This window comes from Megascapheus bottae, chromosome 9 (assembly GCF_031878675.1).
Source record: "Megascapheus bottae isolate mThoBot1 chromosome 9, mThoBot2.hap1, whole genome shotgun sequence".
NCBI classification, from domain to species: Eukaryota; Metazoa; Chordata; class Mammalia; order Rodentia; family Geomyidae; genus Megascapheus; species Megascapheus bottae.
The window spans coordinates 44,604,531-44,624,086 of NC_143517.1; the positions used below are offsets into that span (position 1 = coordinate 44,604,531).

At 36.9% G+C, this 19,556-nt stretch overlaps 1 protein-coding gene across 5 annotated transcripts in view; it reads left to right on the forward strand.

The window, feature by feature from the left end:
* The window catches only part of Oxr1 (oxidation resistance 1), a 348,769-nt gene that overhangs the window by 290,817 nt on the left and 38,396 nt on the right, over positions 1–19,556 (forward strand). For all 5 annotated transcript variants that reach the window (XM_090339254.1, XM_090339256.1, XM_090339255.1 and 2 more), the window contains 4 exons: positions 737–844; positions 2,186–2,299; positions 11,644–11,796; positions 16,793–16,977. In XM_090339254.1, the coding sequence (XP_090195380.1) occupies positions 737–844; positions 2,186–2,299; positions 11,644–11,796; positions 16,793–16,977 (560 nt within the window). The remainder of the gene's footprint in view (positions 1–736; positions 845–2,185; positions 2,300–11,643; positions 11,797–16,792; positions 16,978–19,556) is intronic.

Below are 19,556 nucleotides of genomic sequence, written 5' to 3' on the forward strand. Positions count from 1 at the left end.
TCCTATACTGTTGCCATAATACCATAGGTAACTACTTACACATTTACATTTTCTTGCTTTTATAACTACGTTGGTATTTATGGCTAACTCAAATCATCCTGTTTAGTAGGCACTGTGAAAATAAAACTTGTGGTTGGAAGCTGGGCGCAGGCATGGTGGCTCACTCCTGTAATCCTAGCTTGCCAGCCCAGGCACTAAACTCTGTGAGACTCATCTCCAATTAACCACTATAAAATTGGAAGTGGTGCTATGGCTCGAGTAGTAGTGTGGTAGCCTTGCGCTGAAGAGCTCAAGGACAGTACTCAGGCCCAGAGTTCAAGCCCCATGACTGACAGGAAAAAAAAAGGACTTGTGGTTGGTAGTAGGAGAGTAGTTTATAAATTTATAGATATTTCTATAAAATAGCACTTGTTTTAAAAGAGTAATTTTTTGTTTTGTTTTTTGGTGGTACCAGAGGTTGAACTCAGGGCATCATACTTTTGGTAGACAAGCATTCTACCACATGAGCCATAACCCTAGCCCTTCCGAGAGATTTTATATTATCTCAGTTAAGATACTATATTGTGTAAATGAAGGAATTTACACAAATGGAATGAGGAAGAAGAGCTCAGTTGTGTTAGTCTGAGTTCAGATCCCACTGCTTCCCTCCCCCCTCCCCAGTAGTAATAATCAGTAAATATCATATAGTTTTTTCTGGTTTACCAAAATAAAATAATTTACTGTTTTTTTTAAACAGGTTGAATCAAGGGATTCTTTGAATAGCATAGCCTTGAAGTATGATACAACGCCCAATGAACTTGTTCAGCTAAATAAGTTATTCTCCCGCGCAGTAGTTACTGGACAGGTATTGCTATTTAAATGTGTTGATGTTTAGAATCATTGAGTAGAAAGTATTCCTTGCACATAGTTAATATGGAAAATTTGAGAATATTAACTTGTATACTTTGAATAAATCATGCTGTCTCTACAAGTAAAATGTATCATCTTTATGAATTTTCCTTTTTAATAAATAATTTAAATAATTGCCTTTTCAAATATGTCTTTAAAGAATTTTAAAAAATATTCAAAGGGGTCTATGCAAATTGATTAAAACTTCCAATATTCTAAACTGTATTTTCCTTTAATACCTGACATGTACTTTCTGGCATATTCATGTCTTTTTCTTTTGGAGTTAAAGATCTTATTTTTTTGTATGTTTGTTTGTTCATTTTAAATTTAACATTGATTCTTGAAAGATGTCCTCTCTTTTTTTTTTCTTTTTTCTTTTTTCTTAACGTTTTGCCAGTCCTGGGGGTTGAACTTGGGGCCTAAGCAATCTCCCTGGGTTTTCTCAAGGCTAGAGCTCTATCACTTGAGCCATACATAGCCCCACTTTTGGCTTTTTTATGTATGTGGTAACCGAGGAATTGAACCCCAACCCTGGTCTTCGTGCGTGCTACGCAAGCACTCTACCACTATGCCAAACTTCCGGCACAGCATTATCTCAGCCATTTTTTTCTGTGTACTTACTTTTTTGAGGGTGTAGTGTTTGGGGCTCTTTTCAAAGTTATATATCCCAGGCTTGCCTCAAACTCAAGCTCTACTCCACCAGCCTGCTAAGTGCTGGGATTATAGGTGTACACTATCATGTCCAGCTCCCAATCTCAAATTTTTTCATCTGATATAGCTTATAGCGATAGTTGCAGTTTTTAGGCTATTTTTAACTCACTTGGTAATGTTAACTTTGGTGGTAACCAAAGTTTGGTGTGTGTGTGTGTGTGTGTGTGTGTATGTGTGTGTAGTGTGTGTATGTATAGCTAGCTAGCTCGCTCATGCTGTCATGCGTTGTGTCTCTCTCTGTCTTCCCCACCCCCATCCCTCTCTCAGTGTTTGACTAGGAGAATTCCTAGAAGTAATATTGTTGGGTGAAAGAGATGTATACAATTGAAATTTAAATTTCATTAGCTTTTGCCAAATTTCCTTTAAGGTAAACACTTGTTACTCTTATCTTGCCTTGACACTATGTCTTATTTCATCTGTCTGCATCAGTTTACAATTTACTTTATCAGATATGTTATGTGTGAATATATTGCTATAATCTGAATTTTTTTTACTTATTTCTATTTATTGGTGCACGCCCATAGAATATTATCTGAATATTAGCATTTCAGTTTTTTTTAATCTTTATGTAAACGTTTTCTTACAGGTTTTATATGTTCCTGATCCCGAATATGTCTCCAGTGTTGAGAGCTCTCCATCTCTAAGCCCTATAAGTCCTCTGTCACCAACATCATCTGAAGCTGAGTTTGATAAGACCACTGTAAGTATCCCTGCATTTCAGTGATGGCTGTGGAGACATCTCACTGTATATATGTTGTTCATCTTGTTTTATGTTTATATTTTTGTGCCAGTATGGGAACTTGAACTTAGAGCAAGGTTGGTACCAGCTTTATCATTTTAAGTGGATTTCTACTATCAGCATCTTGCCTAATTAATTAAAATTAGAGATAACAGTCTCTAGGATTTATCTCTGTCCTGGCTGTCTTTTTTTTTTTTTTTTTTTTTTTTTTAAATTTAACTTGCAGGCCGGAAGTTTGGCCTAGTGGTAGAGTGCTTGCCTAGCATGTACCAAGACCTGGGTTACATTCCTCGGTACCACATACATAGAAAAAAAAACTAGAAAGTGGTGCTGTGGCTCAGGTGGTAGAGCACCAGCCTTGAGAAAGCCCAAGGACAGTGCTCAGGCTCTGAGTTCAAGGCCCAGCACTGGCAAAAAAAAAAAAATTAAACTTGCTCTAGAAAGAGTTTGTACTTCTGTGCCCTTTTCTACATAAATAAATGCTAATTACAATTTTGTTTTCATGACTGTGGTTTGCTTATGAAAGACTATTCCTCCATTAAGTGGTTAAACTCCTGTAAGAGATTCTTCCATGAGTCCCTCTTGACTGTACAAGATATCTTGCACGGAAGATGTAGGACATCAAATGGTAAATGAATACTATTAATTTGCCCACAGTTATTCATGCAAGCTCTAGTACTCTACTTTTAGTTTTTAAGATTTAATGTTCCACTGTCAGGCTACTGGTGGCCTAATGGGTTTTTACTCAAAGTTTTGGATTCCAGAAGATTTCAGGTATGGATTTTTAAGTTAGGGCTCCTTAATTTGCATTATACTTGTTGCCATTGTTGATAGAAGTCGGATTTAATGATAGATACACTGACAAGAAGATTATCACAGGATTTTTAGCCTGCAGGCTCAAATCCCTGAGTGTTCTATAGGTCAGGTCTGGCTTTTCCCCCATTGTGTTAATAATGGGACAATTAAGCAGTGTGGGAGGTTAGAAAGAAAGGAAAGATAGCATTTCACCTCATCCTCCCCAGAAGTCATTTGTTTTAAGATTAAGCAGAAGAGGTATTGGGAGCAGAAGCATTGCTTGGCATTAAACAGTCCCAACCACACGCATGATCACATAGGTAAGTCTTAGGCGGGCCCTAGGTGGGTAGATTGGCAGGTAGGGACTTGTAATAATAAGGGTAATTGCTTTCTGGAAGAGAGTAGCTCTGTGCATATCTCAGAATATTTATCGATCAGTCCTGTCTCTCCTGGGTTCCCAGATGGTGGTGACAAAGGAAATGATTCAGAGCATAGGACACAGATACAAAATGGAGGCAAGGATGCCTATGTATTTTCCTGTTGTCAGTGAATTTGTGGATCTCAGGAAGGAGTCAGTGCTGTTCAGCAGAAGCAGCTTTTATATAGTTGCTTCTTTTTTGTCAGTCTTGGGGCTTGAATTCATGGCCTGGGCACTGTCCCTGAGCTTTTGCTCAAGGCTAGCACTCTGAGCCATCTGAACCGCAGTGTTACTTGTAGCATTTTCTGCTTATATGGTACTGAGGAACCAAACCCTGGGTCATGCACACTAAGCAAGCACTCTAACATTAAGCCATATTTCCATTCCTGTATGAAGATCTGATAAGGGCTGAACAACTTTTTCTTTCGATAGACAGTGTCTCTTTTGTCCTTTACTTTGAGCTGCTGCTAGACCAACACACATTTTTAAAGTATTACATTGAAAATACCTGTAATTATCTGAGCAATTTTAGACTTATGGAAACCTTAGAGATACTGTTGTTTAGTGAGTATATATAGTCATTTAAGAAAGGATTTAGTGGGCCAGGAGTTTGGCCTAGTGATAGAGTGCTTGCCTAGCATGCACGAAGACCCGGGTTCGATTCCTTGGTACCACGTACTTAGAAAAAGCCAGAAGTGGTGCTGAGGCTCAAGTGATAGAGCTCTAGCCTTGAGGAAAAATCTAAGGACAGTCCTCAGGCCCTGAGCTTAAGCCCAGGACTGGCAAAAAAAAAAAAAAGAAAGGATTTAGTAATGTTACTCTCCCTATATACACATATATATACATTATATATGTATATAATAATATATACATATATATATTTAATATATATTTAATATATATACATATAATGTATATATTATAAATTCTTGTATCTGAATAATTTGTTTATATAGTAGGTAATGATATTCATAGTAGAAAATTAAATGTTTTGGAGTACTTGAGAAGATATAAACAGAATTTTTGTAGCTAGTTTGCTACATCTTCTGATGACTACTTCAGCTATTTTTTTCCTTCTTGGGCCATTTATCATTTAGTAGAAGATTTAAGATGAAACATGTGTTACTGTAGTTAAGCTCCCCAGCTCACTTGGCCATTTGTATTTGCATCTCAGTTTCCTTCAATAATTTGGCAGGTTATAGAATTTGGATAAGCATTAAGTATCCTTAAAACTTGTAGTTGTGGTATATACCTTGTATGTCTGAGTAAAAATTAAATGAAAAGGTTCAAATACCACAGCAGAATTTCATAAATTTTCTTTTAAAGTATTATAGACCATTTAATTAGTTGTTTAATGAATTTATATGTGACACAAAAGTCTTAGAAACTAACAAAAATATGATGAATATAAAGTTATTAATTTGTATGAGAAATTAAATTATGAGAGATTAAAGAGAATCTTGTTATAACGTTACTAAATATGATTTACAGTAGTCTGTAGCTCTTAAGCCTAATTACATTTAAATCCTGTTTTAGAATTGTCTTTTTCTTTTTTGATGTGTGTGTGTGTGTGTGTGTGTGTGTATATATGTGTGTGTGTGTGTGTGTGTGTGTATGTATGTGTGTATGCTGGTACTGAGAGCCTGGGTGCTGTCCTTAATTTTGTCTCTTAAAGCTGGCATTCTGTTTCATGATTCACAACTCCACATCTAACTTTTTTCTGGTTCATTGGAAAGGTAGCCTTGGAGAAGCTGACTTCGAACCATGAGTCTTACATCTCAGGTTCATGAGTCGCTGGGATTATATGAATGAGCCACCAACACCTGACTGGTTTTTTTTTTTTTTTGGCTTTTGCTTCTTTTTTTCCATATATTTTTTTATTGTAATTAATAGAAGGGTTACATGATATTTGCCAGATAGATGGTGCATTAATTCCCAGACATTGATACCCTTTCACATGTCTTGGTCCCCATTTCCCTCCCCCCCACCTCCACCCCTCATCTTGTTTTCCCCCCTTCCCTATCCAATTTCAAATAACCAAATATAAATATATCTAGTATATCAGGTAACAAAGTGAGATACTGTAACAATATGAGATAACCAAGGGACAGCAAAAGAGATGAGAGATAACATAGTACCTTAAGAACAACAATCATTCATTATATGGCTTAGGTTTCTATATCCTAGAGATCCTTTCATTTAGTGTCATACTATATGGCCTTTTGTATCAAGTTTTGCTCTATTGCAAATCTCTGGTAGGAGAGCCCAAGGTTTCTACTGATTATGACAAATGAGGGAAACCAGGGAGCCTAAGTTCCTTTGAGTCTGGCTTACTTCACTTAATATGATCTTTTCTAAGTCTTTCCATTTCCTAACAAATGGGGCAATGTCATTCTTTCTGACAGCAGCATAGAATTCCATTGTGTACAAATACCACATCTTGTTGATCCACTCATCAACTGAGGGACATCTAGGTTGGTTCCATATCTTTGCTATGGTAAATAGTGCTGCAATGAACATTGTTGTGCTGAGGGATTTAGTATGTCTTTGTTTCTGGATGATTGGGTAAATGCCAAGTAGTGGAATTGCTGGGTCATAGGGGAGCTCTATGTTTAGCCTTTTGAGGCACTGCCATACTGCTTTCCATAGTGGTTGAATGAGTTTGCACTCCCACCAACAGTGTAGTAAGGATCCCTACTGGCCGCAGCCCCTCCAGCATCTGTTGTTATTAGTTTTCCTGATCCTGGCCATTCTAACTGGAGTGAGGTTGAATCTTAGAGTTGTTTTGATTTGCATTTTTTTATGACCAAAGATGTTGAGCATTTCTTCATGTGTCTATAGGCCATTGTTGTTTCTTCTTCAGAGAAGACTTTCTTTAAGTCTTTGGCCCATCTTTTATTTATTTATTTTATTATTATTTTTTTTTTTTTGCCAGTCCTGGGCTTGAGCTCAGGGCCTGAGCACTGTCCTTGGACTTTCTCAAGGCTAGAGCTCTACCACTTGAGCCTCAGCACCACTTCCGGCTTTTTTCTATGTATGTGGTACCGAGGAATCGAACCCGGGTCTTCATGCATGCTAGGTAAGCACTTTAACCACTAGGCCAAACTCCCGGCCCTTTGGCCCATCTTTTAATGGGATGGTTGTTACTTTGGAGTTTAGTTTTGGATTGATTCAATTATTTGAGCTGTTGATATAGTTTAGATATGAGGCCTTTGTCTATTGTATGGTTGGTGAAGATCTTCTCCCACTCTGTAGGCTTCCTAATTAGTTTACTAGCTATGTCCTTTGCCATACAAAAGCTCTGCAGTTTAATGCAGTCCCACTTATCCAGCCTTTCTCTGATTTGTTGTGATTCTTGGCCCTTATTAAGAAAGTTTCAACCTGTGCCCTAGTGTATCTCCTATTCCTTCTTGTAAAATTTTCAGAGTGTCGGCTTTTATCTCCAGGTCTTTGATCCATTTGGAGTTAATTCTAGTACAGAGTGACAAAGAAGGACCCAACTTTAGTTTTCTGCATGTGCTTAACCAGTTCTGCCAGCACCACTTGTTGAAGAGGCTATCTTTCTTCCATTCTATTTTTTTGGCTCCCTTGTCAAAGATTAGGTGGCCATAGGTCTGTGGTTTAATATCTGGGTCTTCAGTTCTATTCCATTGGTCTTCAGGCCTGTTCTTGTGCTAGTACCAAACTGTTTTGATAATTATAGCTCTGTAATAGAGTCTGAAGATTGGTATTGAAATTCCTCCTGTGCTGTTCTTTTTGCTCAGGAGTGTTTTTGCTATACGGGGTCTTTTATTATTCCATATTAAATTTTGGATTGTTTCTTCTATTTCTTTAAAGAATGACATTGGGATATTGATGGGTATTGCGTTGAATTTGTAGATGGCTCTTTGCAAGATTGTCATTTTCACGATATTGATTCTTCCAATCCAGGAGCATGGGAGGTTTTCCCATTTCCTCAGTTCTGCTTTAATTTCCTTTTTCAGGGTTTTAAAGTTTTCATCAAAAAGGTCCTTTACATTCTTAGTTAAGGTAATTCCTCGGTACTTTATTTTCTTTGAGGCTATTGTAAAAGGAGTTGCTTTCCTGATTGTTGCCTCATTCCTCTCACTGTTGGCGTAGAGGAAGGCAATTGATCTTTGAGGGTTAATTTTATAGCCTGCTACCCTTCCAAAGTTTTGAATCAGCTCAAGGAGCTTGGGAGTAGAGTCTATAGGATTCTTTAAATACAGGATCATGTCATCTGCAAAGAGGGATAGTTTCACTTCCTCTTTCCCTACTTGGATCCCCTTTATGCTTGCTTCTTGTCTTATTGCACTGGCTAGGAATTCTAATACTATGTTAAAGAGGAGTGGAGAGAGTGGGCATCCTTGTCTTGTTCCTGATTTTAGAGGGAATGGCTTTAGCTTTTCGCCATTAAGTATAATACTAGCTGTGGGTTTGTCATACACAGCCTTTATTACATTGAGGAATGTTCCATGGATTCCTAGTTTCTCCAGAGCTTTTAACATAAAGGGGTGTTGGATCTTGTCAAATGCCTCTTCTGCATCTATTGAGACAATCATGTGATTTTTGTGCCTGCTCCTGTTGATGTGTTAAATTATATTAATTGATTTGCGTATGTTGAACCAGCTTTGCCTCCCTGTGATGAAACCTGTTTGATCATAGTGTATAATTTTTTTGATGAGTTGTTGTAGACGGTTGGCCAGTATTTTGTTGAGAAGTTTTGCATCGATGTTCATCAAAGAAATAGGTCTATAGTTCTCTTTCTTTGATGAATCTCTGGTTTGAGGATGAGGGTTATACTGGCTTCATAGAATGAGTGTGGTAAAGATCCTTCATTTTCAATTTCGTTGAAGAGCTTGAGGAGTATTGGTGTGAGCTCTGCTTTGAAGACCTTATAGAATTCAGCTGTGAATCCATCTGGCCCTGGGCTTTTCTTAGGTGGAAGGTCTCTTATTGCCATTTCTATTTCAGTGCTTGAAATAGGCCTGTTTAGTTGGGTTAGTTCTTACTGGTTCAGTGTGAGTATGTTAATATTGGCTAGGAATTCGTCCATTTCTTCTAGATTCTCAAATTTGTTGGTGTAAAGGTTTGAGAAGTATTCCCTCATGATACTCTGGATCTTGGTAATTTCTATCGTGATATTACCATTTTCGTCTGTGATTTCGTTTATTTCAGTATGCTCCTTTCTTTTTTTGGTAAGATTTGCTAAGGGTTTGTCAATTTTGTTAATTCTTTCAAAGAACCAACTCCTTGTTTTGTTGATTCTTTCTATAGTTTTTTTTGATTCCAATTCATTTAATTCTGCTTTGATTTTAATTATTTGCTTCCTTTTAGTGGGATTAGGGTTGGTTTGTTGCTCTTTTTCCAGGAGCCGTGTCCCAAAGGAGCTGGTATTTTGTGTGCTCCTTTTTATTGAATTTCATAAACTGTTGGATTTCTGTTCTGATCTCTTAGATGACCCATTGGTGATTCAACAATGTGTTGTTTTCGTTCGTGGAGATGTGTGTTCAGTTCCAATTTGATGCCCTTAATGTCTGACTTTTATTGTCAGTTGTGGGACTCAAATTCTGGGCCTGGGCGCTGTCTCTGTGCTCTTCAGCTCAAGGCTTTGCCCTACCCCTTGAGCTACAGGGCCACTTCCAGTTTTACTGGTTTCACAGTTTAGTGCCTGGGCTGGCTGTGAACCACGATCCTCAGATCACAGCCTCCTGAGTAGCTAGGATTACAGTCATGAGCCACCACACCCAGCTAACACCTGACTCTTATTACAAATTTAGTATAATTGTTCAGTAGTAACTTGTACCAGACTTTCTTTCCACAATTACTGTGTGTTTTTTCTGGCTCTAGAGATTAGCCCTATATTTTAGAAGGCTATATGAAAAGAAGTATAAAAAAAAAATCTGCTCTCAGTCTGTAATGTGGTTTAGTGGTAGAGTATTTGCCAAGCTTGCATGAAGCCCTGGGTTCAATTCCTCAGTATATATACAGAAAAAGCCAGAAGTGGCACTGTAGCTCAAATGGTAAAGTGCTAGCCTTGAGCAAAAGAAACTCGGGGACAGTGTCAAGCCCTGAGTTCAATCCCCTAGAGTGGCAAAAAGCAAACAACAAGAAACAACTGCTCAAGTAAGTTTGATTCTCTTCAATATATCTCTGTCCTTGAGATAAAAAAGGAAGCAGTTTCCCTTACTAGTTAGTAAGGGACATTTGAAAAACTATACTAGAAAACTAGAAAGTGTCATAATTTTATTTCAAAGTTGAGGAGAATATTACTACTATGATAACTTACATAAATTAGTATGTATAAAATATAGTACAAAATGGTTTGTTTTTTTATATTTTTTATTGTAATTAATAAAAGGGTTACATGATATTTGCCAGATAGAAGGTGCATTACTTCACATACATTGATACCCTTTCACATGTCTTGGTACCCATTACCCTCCCCCCCCCACCCCGTCTTGGTTTTCCCCCCTTCCCTATCAAATTTCAAATAACCAAATACAAATAAATTCAATATATTGGTTTGGGTTTTGAGTTTTGTTTCTTTGTGTGTGTGTGTGTGTGTGTGTGTTACTTGCTTTTTTTGAGCTCTCCTGGCCTAAGTGCTGTACCAAAGCTTTTTCACTCAAGGCTCATGCACTATCACTCGAGACACACATCTACTTTGAGCTAGCTTCCTTCTTGGTTAATTGAAGAGATGATTCCTACCTCAGCTAGGTTTCAACCACAATTCTCGGATGTGCTCAGCCTCTTGTGTAGGTTGGATTGCAGTTGTGAGTCACCTGTTCCAAGTAAATTTTTTTTTTTGCTATTCCTGGGACTTGAACTCAGGGCCTGAGCACTGTCCTTGTGCTTTTTCCTCAAGGCTAGTACTCTGCCATTTAAGCCACAGCACCACTTCTGGTTTTCTCTGTATATGTGGCACCAAGGAATCGAACCAGGGTCTTTGTGCATACTAGGCAACCACTTTACCACTAGGCCCCCCAAGTAAGTTTATTAAAATTAAAACTGTGACCAGTTGAAGTGGTTCATGTATGTAATCCTTGTGACTTGGGTAGTTTATATCTGGAATATTGCAGCTTAAGACCACCTTTGCACAATGTTCGTGAAAACTTATTTCAGCCAATAAAAAATGACAATGTGTGTTAGGAACTTTGATTTTGATGTGTAAATAGTAGAATCAAGGTCTAGGCTGGCCACAGTAATGGAGTCCCTATTTGAAGAATAAAGCAAAACTGCTCGGGGCAAGGCTCAAGTGGTATTATCAGAGTTACATAATATTATATATTAAGAAGGAAACTCTGATCACTGTATTTTCAAATTGTTTTTAAATTGTTTTGATAGGTGTGACATATATATATATATATATATGTATGTATGTATATGTATGCACACAGACACACTTTTTTGCCAGTCCTGGGGCTTACACTCAGGGCCAGAATACTATCCTTGGGCTTTCTCAAGGCTAGAGCTCTACTATTTGAGCCACAGCACCACTTCTGGCTTTTTTAGGTATGTGGTACTGAGGAATTGAACCTGGGTCTTCATGCATGCTAGGCATGCTAGGCTAAACGCCCGACCCATAAGTATATTTTTTATCATTATATATATATGTAATTTTAACTATTTAACATTCTGAGAAAAGATCTATAAACCTAGACAAGCTCTTTACCTTTTTCCTCTCTTTAATACTTGTTAGATATTTGGCTTGTTAAAAGTAGTGATATTATTCACCGTAGCCCAAGCATCTATAGTGAGTGTAGAGGATGGAGATAACAGTGATATAGATGTTAATGCTTTCTAGAAAACTATGCAGGTGAGTGTATGTAATCCATATATACTTCCCCCTACCAAAAATAACTGCAAATGAAGTTTATACCATATTTGAGATCCTTATTCATCATGAAAACACAGACCTTTGACCTTTTCACATAGATTTTCTTTTCCTGTTTTTTTTTTTTTTTGCTAATCTCCACAATGTGTAAGAAAGGACGTATGAGGATAACTATTTATTTGATTCTAGTGATGTTATTACTTTCTTAGCTTTATTTAACTTTTTAAATGTTTCTGTTTTGTTTTTGTTTTAAAGAATCCTGATGTAGATTTTCCAAAAGAAGCAACTCCCTCATCCACTGTTACTGGGATTCGACCTTCAAGAGTAGTATCTTCGACTTCTGAAGAAGAAGAAGCATTTACTGAGAAATTCCTAAAAATTAATTGCAAATATATCACCAGTGGCAAGGTACTGAATAAAATATGAAACATGAGAGGAAACTCCTAATCATGCTTTGCAGGATTTACATTTAAATATTTTAACAAAGTATTAGTAATAACTATTTGAGTTATTGGCATGGACCTTGCTTATAGCTTAATATCTGGTGTTCCACTATAGTTGTTAAAGTCTTAAGTTCATTGCAATAAGATATAGCTAACTTAGTGTTTCTGGAATATTTCAGAAAGCACATTAAGAAAAATCATTACTGGTTACATTTCAGCTGCTAAATTTGATTAATGCAGCACATTAAAGAGATAACTAGTATTTATCGTACAAATATATTGTTCTTTTTAAATTTAAATCATTAATTTGAGATAATTTTTAAAGTAAATTTTTTTTATATTTTCAAATTCATTATATTTTGTGCTCTTCATTCCTCTGTGTGAATCCAGATTTCAAACTGGTGTCATTTTTTTTCTTTTACCTGAGGAATTTCTTTCACTTTACATCACAGTTCAACAGGTGATACATGCTGAATGTCTTTTTTTTTTGGTCGTGGAGCTTAAACTCTGGGCCTGGGCACTGTCCTTGAACTCTTCAGCTCAAGGCTAGCACTCTACCATTTGAGCCACAGTGCCACTGGAGGTTAATTGGAGATAAAAGTCTCAGGGACTTTTTGTGTCCAGAATGGCTTTTGCACTATAATCCTCACATCTCAGCCTCCTGAGTTGCTAGGATTACAGGTGTGAGCCACCATTGCCCAGCTTCTGAATGTCTTAAAAAAGCGATTTTCTTCTTTTGGGTAATTATATTGTCGTAAATACTGTTTATTAATAATAGAGCTGGAGCCAGGCACCAGTGGCTCCCACCTATAATCCTAGCTACTCAGGAGTCTTAAGATCTGAGAATCATGGTTTGAAGCCAGGGCAGAAACAGTGGATCAAGACTATTATCTCCAATTAACTATTTAGGAAAGTGATTTTGTGGCTCAGGTGGTAGATCTCTAGCCTTGAGCACAAAGAAGCTCAGGGACAGCACCCAGACCCTGAGTCAATCCCTTCAACGGACTGAAAAAAAAAAAAAAAGGTAATAGAGCTAGGTGCCTGTAACTCACATCTGTAATCCTACCTACTAAAGAGGCTGAGATCTGAGGATCACGGTTCAAAGCCAGCTTGAGCAGGAAAGTCCTTGGGAGACTTCAGTTAATCACAGAAAAAGCCAGAAGTGGTTCTGTAGCTCACATGATAGAGTGCTAGCCTTTAACAGAAGGAGCTTAGGGATAATGCCAAGGCCCAGAGTTCAAGGCCCAGGACTAGCAAAAAAGAAAAAAAAAAGTTACTAGGTAATATTTTTTTGTGTCCCAATCTTAGGGCTTGAATTTAGGACTTGAACTTAGGACTGGGTGATGTCCCTGAGCTTTTCTTGCTCAGGGCTAGCACTCTTAACATTTGAATCACAGCTTTTTTGTTGCTTATTGGGGATAGGATCTCATGGACTTTCCTGCCCCATTGGCTTTGAACCATGATTTTCAGATCAGTCTCCTCAGTTGTTAGTGTTACAGCTATGAGCTACCAGCATCCAATTTATAATCGATTAACTTTTGAATCTTGTTTCCCTCTATGTCTCTCATCCTCAGTTAATATTTTTTATAGAACAGTTTACATGGATGAAGAGTTTAATAGAAAGTAGCATTCACACATACCTCTCACTTCTCACCAGTTTTCCCAATGGGTATACTACTTTTGTTATAATTAATGAGCCAGTATTCAGACATAGACATCTGTAGTGCACAATTTTAATTTCAGCTCATACATTCTGCAGGCTTCAACAAAACTTAATATAGTATCCACCAATATTGTGAAGAATCATTTATTTCATTGCTTTACAAACCTCTGAGCTAGCTTTTTATCTTTCTGAATCTGTGGTAACTAATGATCTGTCTACTATATAACTGCGTTTTCCCGTGGATACTCTAGTTGAAAACCAATAGTTTGTATGATTTCTGATAGGCTTCTTTCACTTAGCAACATATGCTGAGTTTAAGAATGCTTTGTGTCTTTTTTTTTTTTTGCCAGTCCTGGGCTTGAGCTCAGGGCCTGAGCACTGTCCTTGGACTTTCTCAAGGCTAGAGCTCTACCCCTTGAGCCTCAGCACCACTTCTGGCATTTATCTATGTATGTGGTACCGAGGAATCGAACCCGGGTCTTCATGCATGCTAAGCAAGCACTTTAACCACTAGGCCAAACTCCCGGCCCCAAAAATGCTTTGTGTCTTAAATGACTTAATACCTCATTTCTCTTTAATTGCTGAATGGTAGTCCTCTGTGTGGAATCCACTGTGTGGATGTTACTATAATTTATCTACTTGTACTATTAAAGACATATTTGTCATTTCTAAGTTTTGTTACTTAATGAATCTCTAAACATTTTTCTGTACATGTTAGTTTTCACCTTGTTTAAATTAACACTAAGGAGCATGACTGCCAGTGATAAGTTCCAATTATGCTAGACTCATCTGAAAGCTCATACTCTTTTGTGTCCTGAGTAGTGGGCATTGTTCTTATTGCGCATCTTGTTGCAATGATTTAGATTTTTGTCATTCTAATACTTGTGTAGCAGTGTCTTCATTGTTGTAATTAGAAATTGCCTAAAGACATATGAGGGACATTTTTCCATAAACAAGTATTTTTATATAACTTCTTCGCCATTTTCTTTTTTTTGTTTTTATCGTAGAGTGGTTAGTTATATTCACCAGATAGTAGGTGCATTACTTCTCACACACTGATACCCATTCTCATGTTTTTTCTCCATTTCCTTCCTCCCACCCCTTCCCAATCATGTTATTTTCCCCCCTTTCCTTTGCTTCCTTCCTTCCTTCCTTCCTTCCTTCTTTCTTTCTTCCTTTCTTCCTTTCTTCCTTCCTTCATTTCTTTATTTTGCCAGTCCTGGGCTTGAGCTCAGGGCCTGAGCACTGTCCTTGGACTTTCTCAAGGTTAGAGTTCTACCACTTGAGCCTCAGCACCACTTCTGGCTTTTTTCTAGGTATGTGGTACCAAGGAATCGAACCCGGGTCTTCGTGTATGCTTGGCACACACTACCACTAGGCCAAACTCCCAGCTTACTTTTTTATTTTTGGTCAGTGTGGGACTTGAACTCTTGAGGCTAGTTGCTGTCCCTGAGCTCTCCAGCTCAAGATTGTGCTACTTGAGCCACAGTGCCACTTCTAGTTTTCTGGTGGCTAATTGAAGGTAAAAGTCCCATTGACTTTCCTGCCTGGGCTGGCTCTGAACTGCAATCCTCACATCTCAGCCTCCAAAATAGCTAGGATTACATGAGTGAACCACCAGTCCCCAGCCATTTTATTTTATTTTGAAAATTAATGTAATACACAGTTTGCAGGTAACAATGTTTTCTTTTTCATTTCAGAACTTTTTATAAAGACTACTGTTTTACTATTGTTCTAAAGACAAACCCGTTTGTAGGGTTTTATTTTTTGGGTGCTTTGTAAAAGCATATTTCTTTCATTTCATGTTCTATTTTTCACTAACTTTGAACAATTTTACTGTGATCGTGCCATGATTTGGAGGGAGGGAGGGAGGGGGGCAGAAATACTGGGAAAACTCACATCCACATTACTTTGCTTTTAAAAAAAGTCCTAATAGCATTGAAGAAGAAAACATATATAGCTTCCATAGGGATAAGAACAAGCAAACTAGAGATTGATAATTGCCCCAAATGGTTTTTCATTAAACAAATAGTAGCATTTACTTGCCTTCTTTTGAGGAAAGTGACTTGTGTGTGTTTGGGTTTGTTCAGCATCTTAGATGTATGAGTTTATCTCTTTCATCAGATTTGGAAACATTTGGCTATGTTGCTTAAAATACTTTTTTCTCTAATCCCTTCTACCTTTGAGGACTCAGTGCTTATTTTTGGCTGCTTAACAACAGTTTCTTGATACTTCTTGATACTCTTCCCATTTTGGATATTCCAGTCTTAAAATTCACGGATGTCTTTCCTACCATGTATATACTCTTGTCAGTTTTATCTAGAATATTTTTCATCTTAGTCATTGTCATTTTCATCTTTATGTCCAAACTTGATCTCTTAGTTTCCCTTTCTTTGCTTACTATGTAACTCTCTTACTTTTGACAGTATTATATGTCTTTTACAATGGTTATAATAATTAAGTTAATCACTTTTCCTACCAATTTTTCCTCTTCTGAGTTTGAGTTAATAGATTCTGCATTGTATATGTAAAATTGTATTTGCTACTTGTAGTCAGGAAAAAAACACAGGAAGATACCTGCATATTCAGGTAAAATATGGGCTCATGCTACACAGGACTTTGCATTCCTGCTTCACTCTAGGTTTCTTCCAATATAATATACTGAGTTTGCAACTTTTAATGTGATCATGATTGGATTTTCCTTGTTGTTACTTTGCTTGAGTTTAAACTCAAGGCCTCACACTTGCTCAGCTGGTGTTCTACACTTGAACCAAACTTCCAACCCAAACTATTTTGGAGATAGATTCTCTTGGACTTTTCTGATAAAGTTGTCTTTGTCTGTGATTATAGACATGAGCCACCAGTGCCCATGATTGTTTTTAGTGGTGTATTATCATATCCTTTCTTTGCTAAAGAAGATAATTTACTGGAAGAGCACATTTTATTAAAAATATTTTCATTAGGGCTGGGAGTTTGGTCTAGTGGTAGAGTGCTTGCCTAGTATGCACGAAGACCCGGGTTCTATTCCTTGGTACCACATACATAGGAAAAAAAGTCAGAAATGGTGCTAAGTCTCAAGTGGTGGAGCTGTAGCCTTGAGAAAGCCCAAGGACAGTGTTTAGGCCCTGAGCTCAAGCCCAGGATTTGCAAAAAAAAAAATTATTTTCATTAGAATGACATGGCTTTAAAAAATACTGTATACTAAGTTAGATTGCCTAAGAAAGGTAGTAAAATTAGTTGGAATCCTTTTTGAAATTGAAATTTGAATATTAAATGTTATTTTCTTTTCTAATTTTAGGGCACAGTCAGTGGTGTGCTTTTAGTTACACCAAACAATATAATGTTTGATCCACATAAAAGTGACCCTTTGGTTCAAGAGAATGGCTGTGAGGAGTATGGCATCATGTGTCCAATGGAAGAAGTAATGTCAGCTGCAATGTACAAAGAAATTTTGGATAGCAAAATAAAGGAATCTTTACCCATGTAAGAACATTTATATTCATTTGCAGTTATTTTCTATGTACATAGTCGACCCTATCCTAATCCTTATAACTAGTTTTAGTATAGCTATTTTTCATTTCAGGACCTGTATTATTTAGATAATTTTTCGGAGATAGTTTTCAGATTTTCCACAAAAGGCCTGAAGAGTTATGAGATATAGTAGATGTTGTGAGATGTAGTAGATGCTACAAGGCCTGGCCATTGTCATAAAAGAGTATTGTTCATTTGGTGATTTATGTGTTTGCATTCATCTTCTTCCCCAGAAAAGTATATAAGTTGCACTAATAAGAGCTAGCCTTGCATTATGAGGATTTATGTAATACTACAGGTTAGGTACATTCTTTGAAAGTTTTGTGCTTGACCAGTTAATTGTGGCCAGAGAGAAACAGAATGGAAAGTAAATGGAGAAAACAGAATGAAAAAATAAATGGGGAAAAAGAGTATGTTGTGGTGGAAGAGAACTAGAAAAAAAAGAAGAAGAATGTTCCTTGCTTTCCGTTAATGACTTCGGTAGTAGTTAGAAACTGGGTTAACTTTAAATGAGACTGAAAGTGCACTGTGTTAACTCACAGGGATGGGACTGGTTGTTTGAAAATTAGCCCTTGAGCTAAGTAATTAACAAAAAAGTACAGTATTACATGAGCTGTTGCTAGATTATTGTTAAAATAAAACCTCCGTTTGGTAAATCTTAGAAAAACAGGTAATTCCTAGAAACACTCATTATCCTACATCATTCTATTTTTTGGTTTTCATTCAAACTCAGTTTTAGAGGAAGATTATTGAGAGTAGGTAGATGCATGAGACACAGGTTTAAAAATGAAAGATCAAGGACAGGGAGGATGGTTATATATGAGCATGTAGTGAGTCACTGGTAAACTTGAGTTGCCTTACTGTACCATTTGTTATGATATTGGAGATTCTCATGTTGTGAACTACCACAAACTTCCATAAGCATGATATAGTGTTTTTTTCCCTTTCAGATCTCTAGTTTATTGTTTAGGATCTCATCTCGATAGGTTATACATTTTATTTAAATATATGTTCTGTTCCTCCAGAAGTCCTTAATCTTGCCTTATATATTAAATGAAAATTTTTGTACTAAATCAGATAAAGTAGATGGTTTTTCAAGTAATGTCATGTGCGGTGAAAGGGAAGTTAAAGACTTGGCTTTCTCATACTAAGAAAGTTGATTTCAATGAACAGCATCATTGACGTAAATGTTTAACCTTTGAGCATATTAGCTTTAACATATATAGCACTTTTAATATATTTCCCGTTTGGTTTTTATCTCTTACAGAAGGATCTTAAAATTCCATTATACAATAAAATTTCTCAAAATATTGCATAGATCCAAGAATTGTGGATGTAGTTTAAGTTAATCACCAGTAGGTGACACTATTGTATATGAAATAACAAAGATGCTTGTTTTTTTTTTCTAAAATAAATCCAGCAGAAAAGTAGCAGAGATAGGAACTGGCCTCCAATTAATTGATACTTAAAATATATCAATTTTTTACTTCCTCCTTACAAAATGTATGCTTTCCTGTTACAGAAAACTTGAAAAATGTAAGAAAGTCAAGCAACAAAAATTGACTTTTAACTTTGCATCTTGTTTTTATATTATTCAACTATATGTATAAATACTATTTTTCCACTGAATTTATACAATTTCTATTTTGACAAAATACTTTAAAACCATCATTCTAAATTATTAGCAGTGATAATTAAGTTCTTTCCAGAATTTATGAACTGTCACTTTTATATATTGTGTACCTAAATAAATGTCCTGAATGACTGAAATCAGGATTAAGCTATGAACCATTCATTATCTGGCATTTAAATGCTTTACCTAAACAAGTTCTGTTCAAACTGTTAAGAGTGCATATTAAGCGGGTCCCTGGTTGCTCATGCCTGTAATCCTAAGTACTCAGAAGGCTAACATCTGAATATCTGAGGGTTGCAATTTGAAGTCAGGCTGAACAGGAAAGTCAGTGAGACTCTATCTCCATTTCATTGCCTAAAATCTGAGAGTGGAGCTGTGGCTCAAAGTGGTAGAGTGCTAGCCTTGATCAGAAACAAAAAAACAGGCCGGGAGTTTGGCCTAGTGGTAGAGTGCTTGCCTAGCATGCACAAAGAGGGTTCAATTCCTCGGTACCACATACATAGAAAAAAAAAAGCTGGAAATGGTGCTGAGGCTCAAGTGGTAGAGCTCTAGCCTTGAGAAAGTCCAAGGACAGTGCTCAGGCCCTGAGCTCAAGCCCAGGACTGGCAAAAAGAAATACCTCTGGGATAATGCCCAGACCCTGAGTTCGCCAAGAGTTCCTGTTGGCCTGAAGAGTTCCTATAAAGTATTTTGTCTGTGTTCCATTCAGGTTGGTTTTAGACCTTGAATTAGAATCACATATTTTTGTTTAATTTCTATTTGAATATAAGTAAGCATGGTCCATGTTCATAAAATAAATCATTATATTCTTTTTTTTTTTTTTTTTTGGTCAGCCCTGGGGCTTAAACTCAGGGCTTGAACTACTACAGTACTACTTCCAGCTTTTTCTGTGTATGTG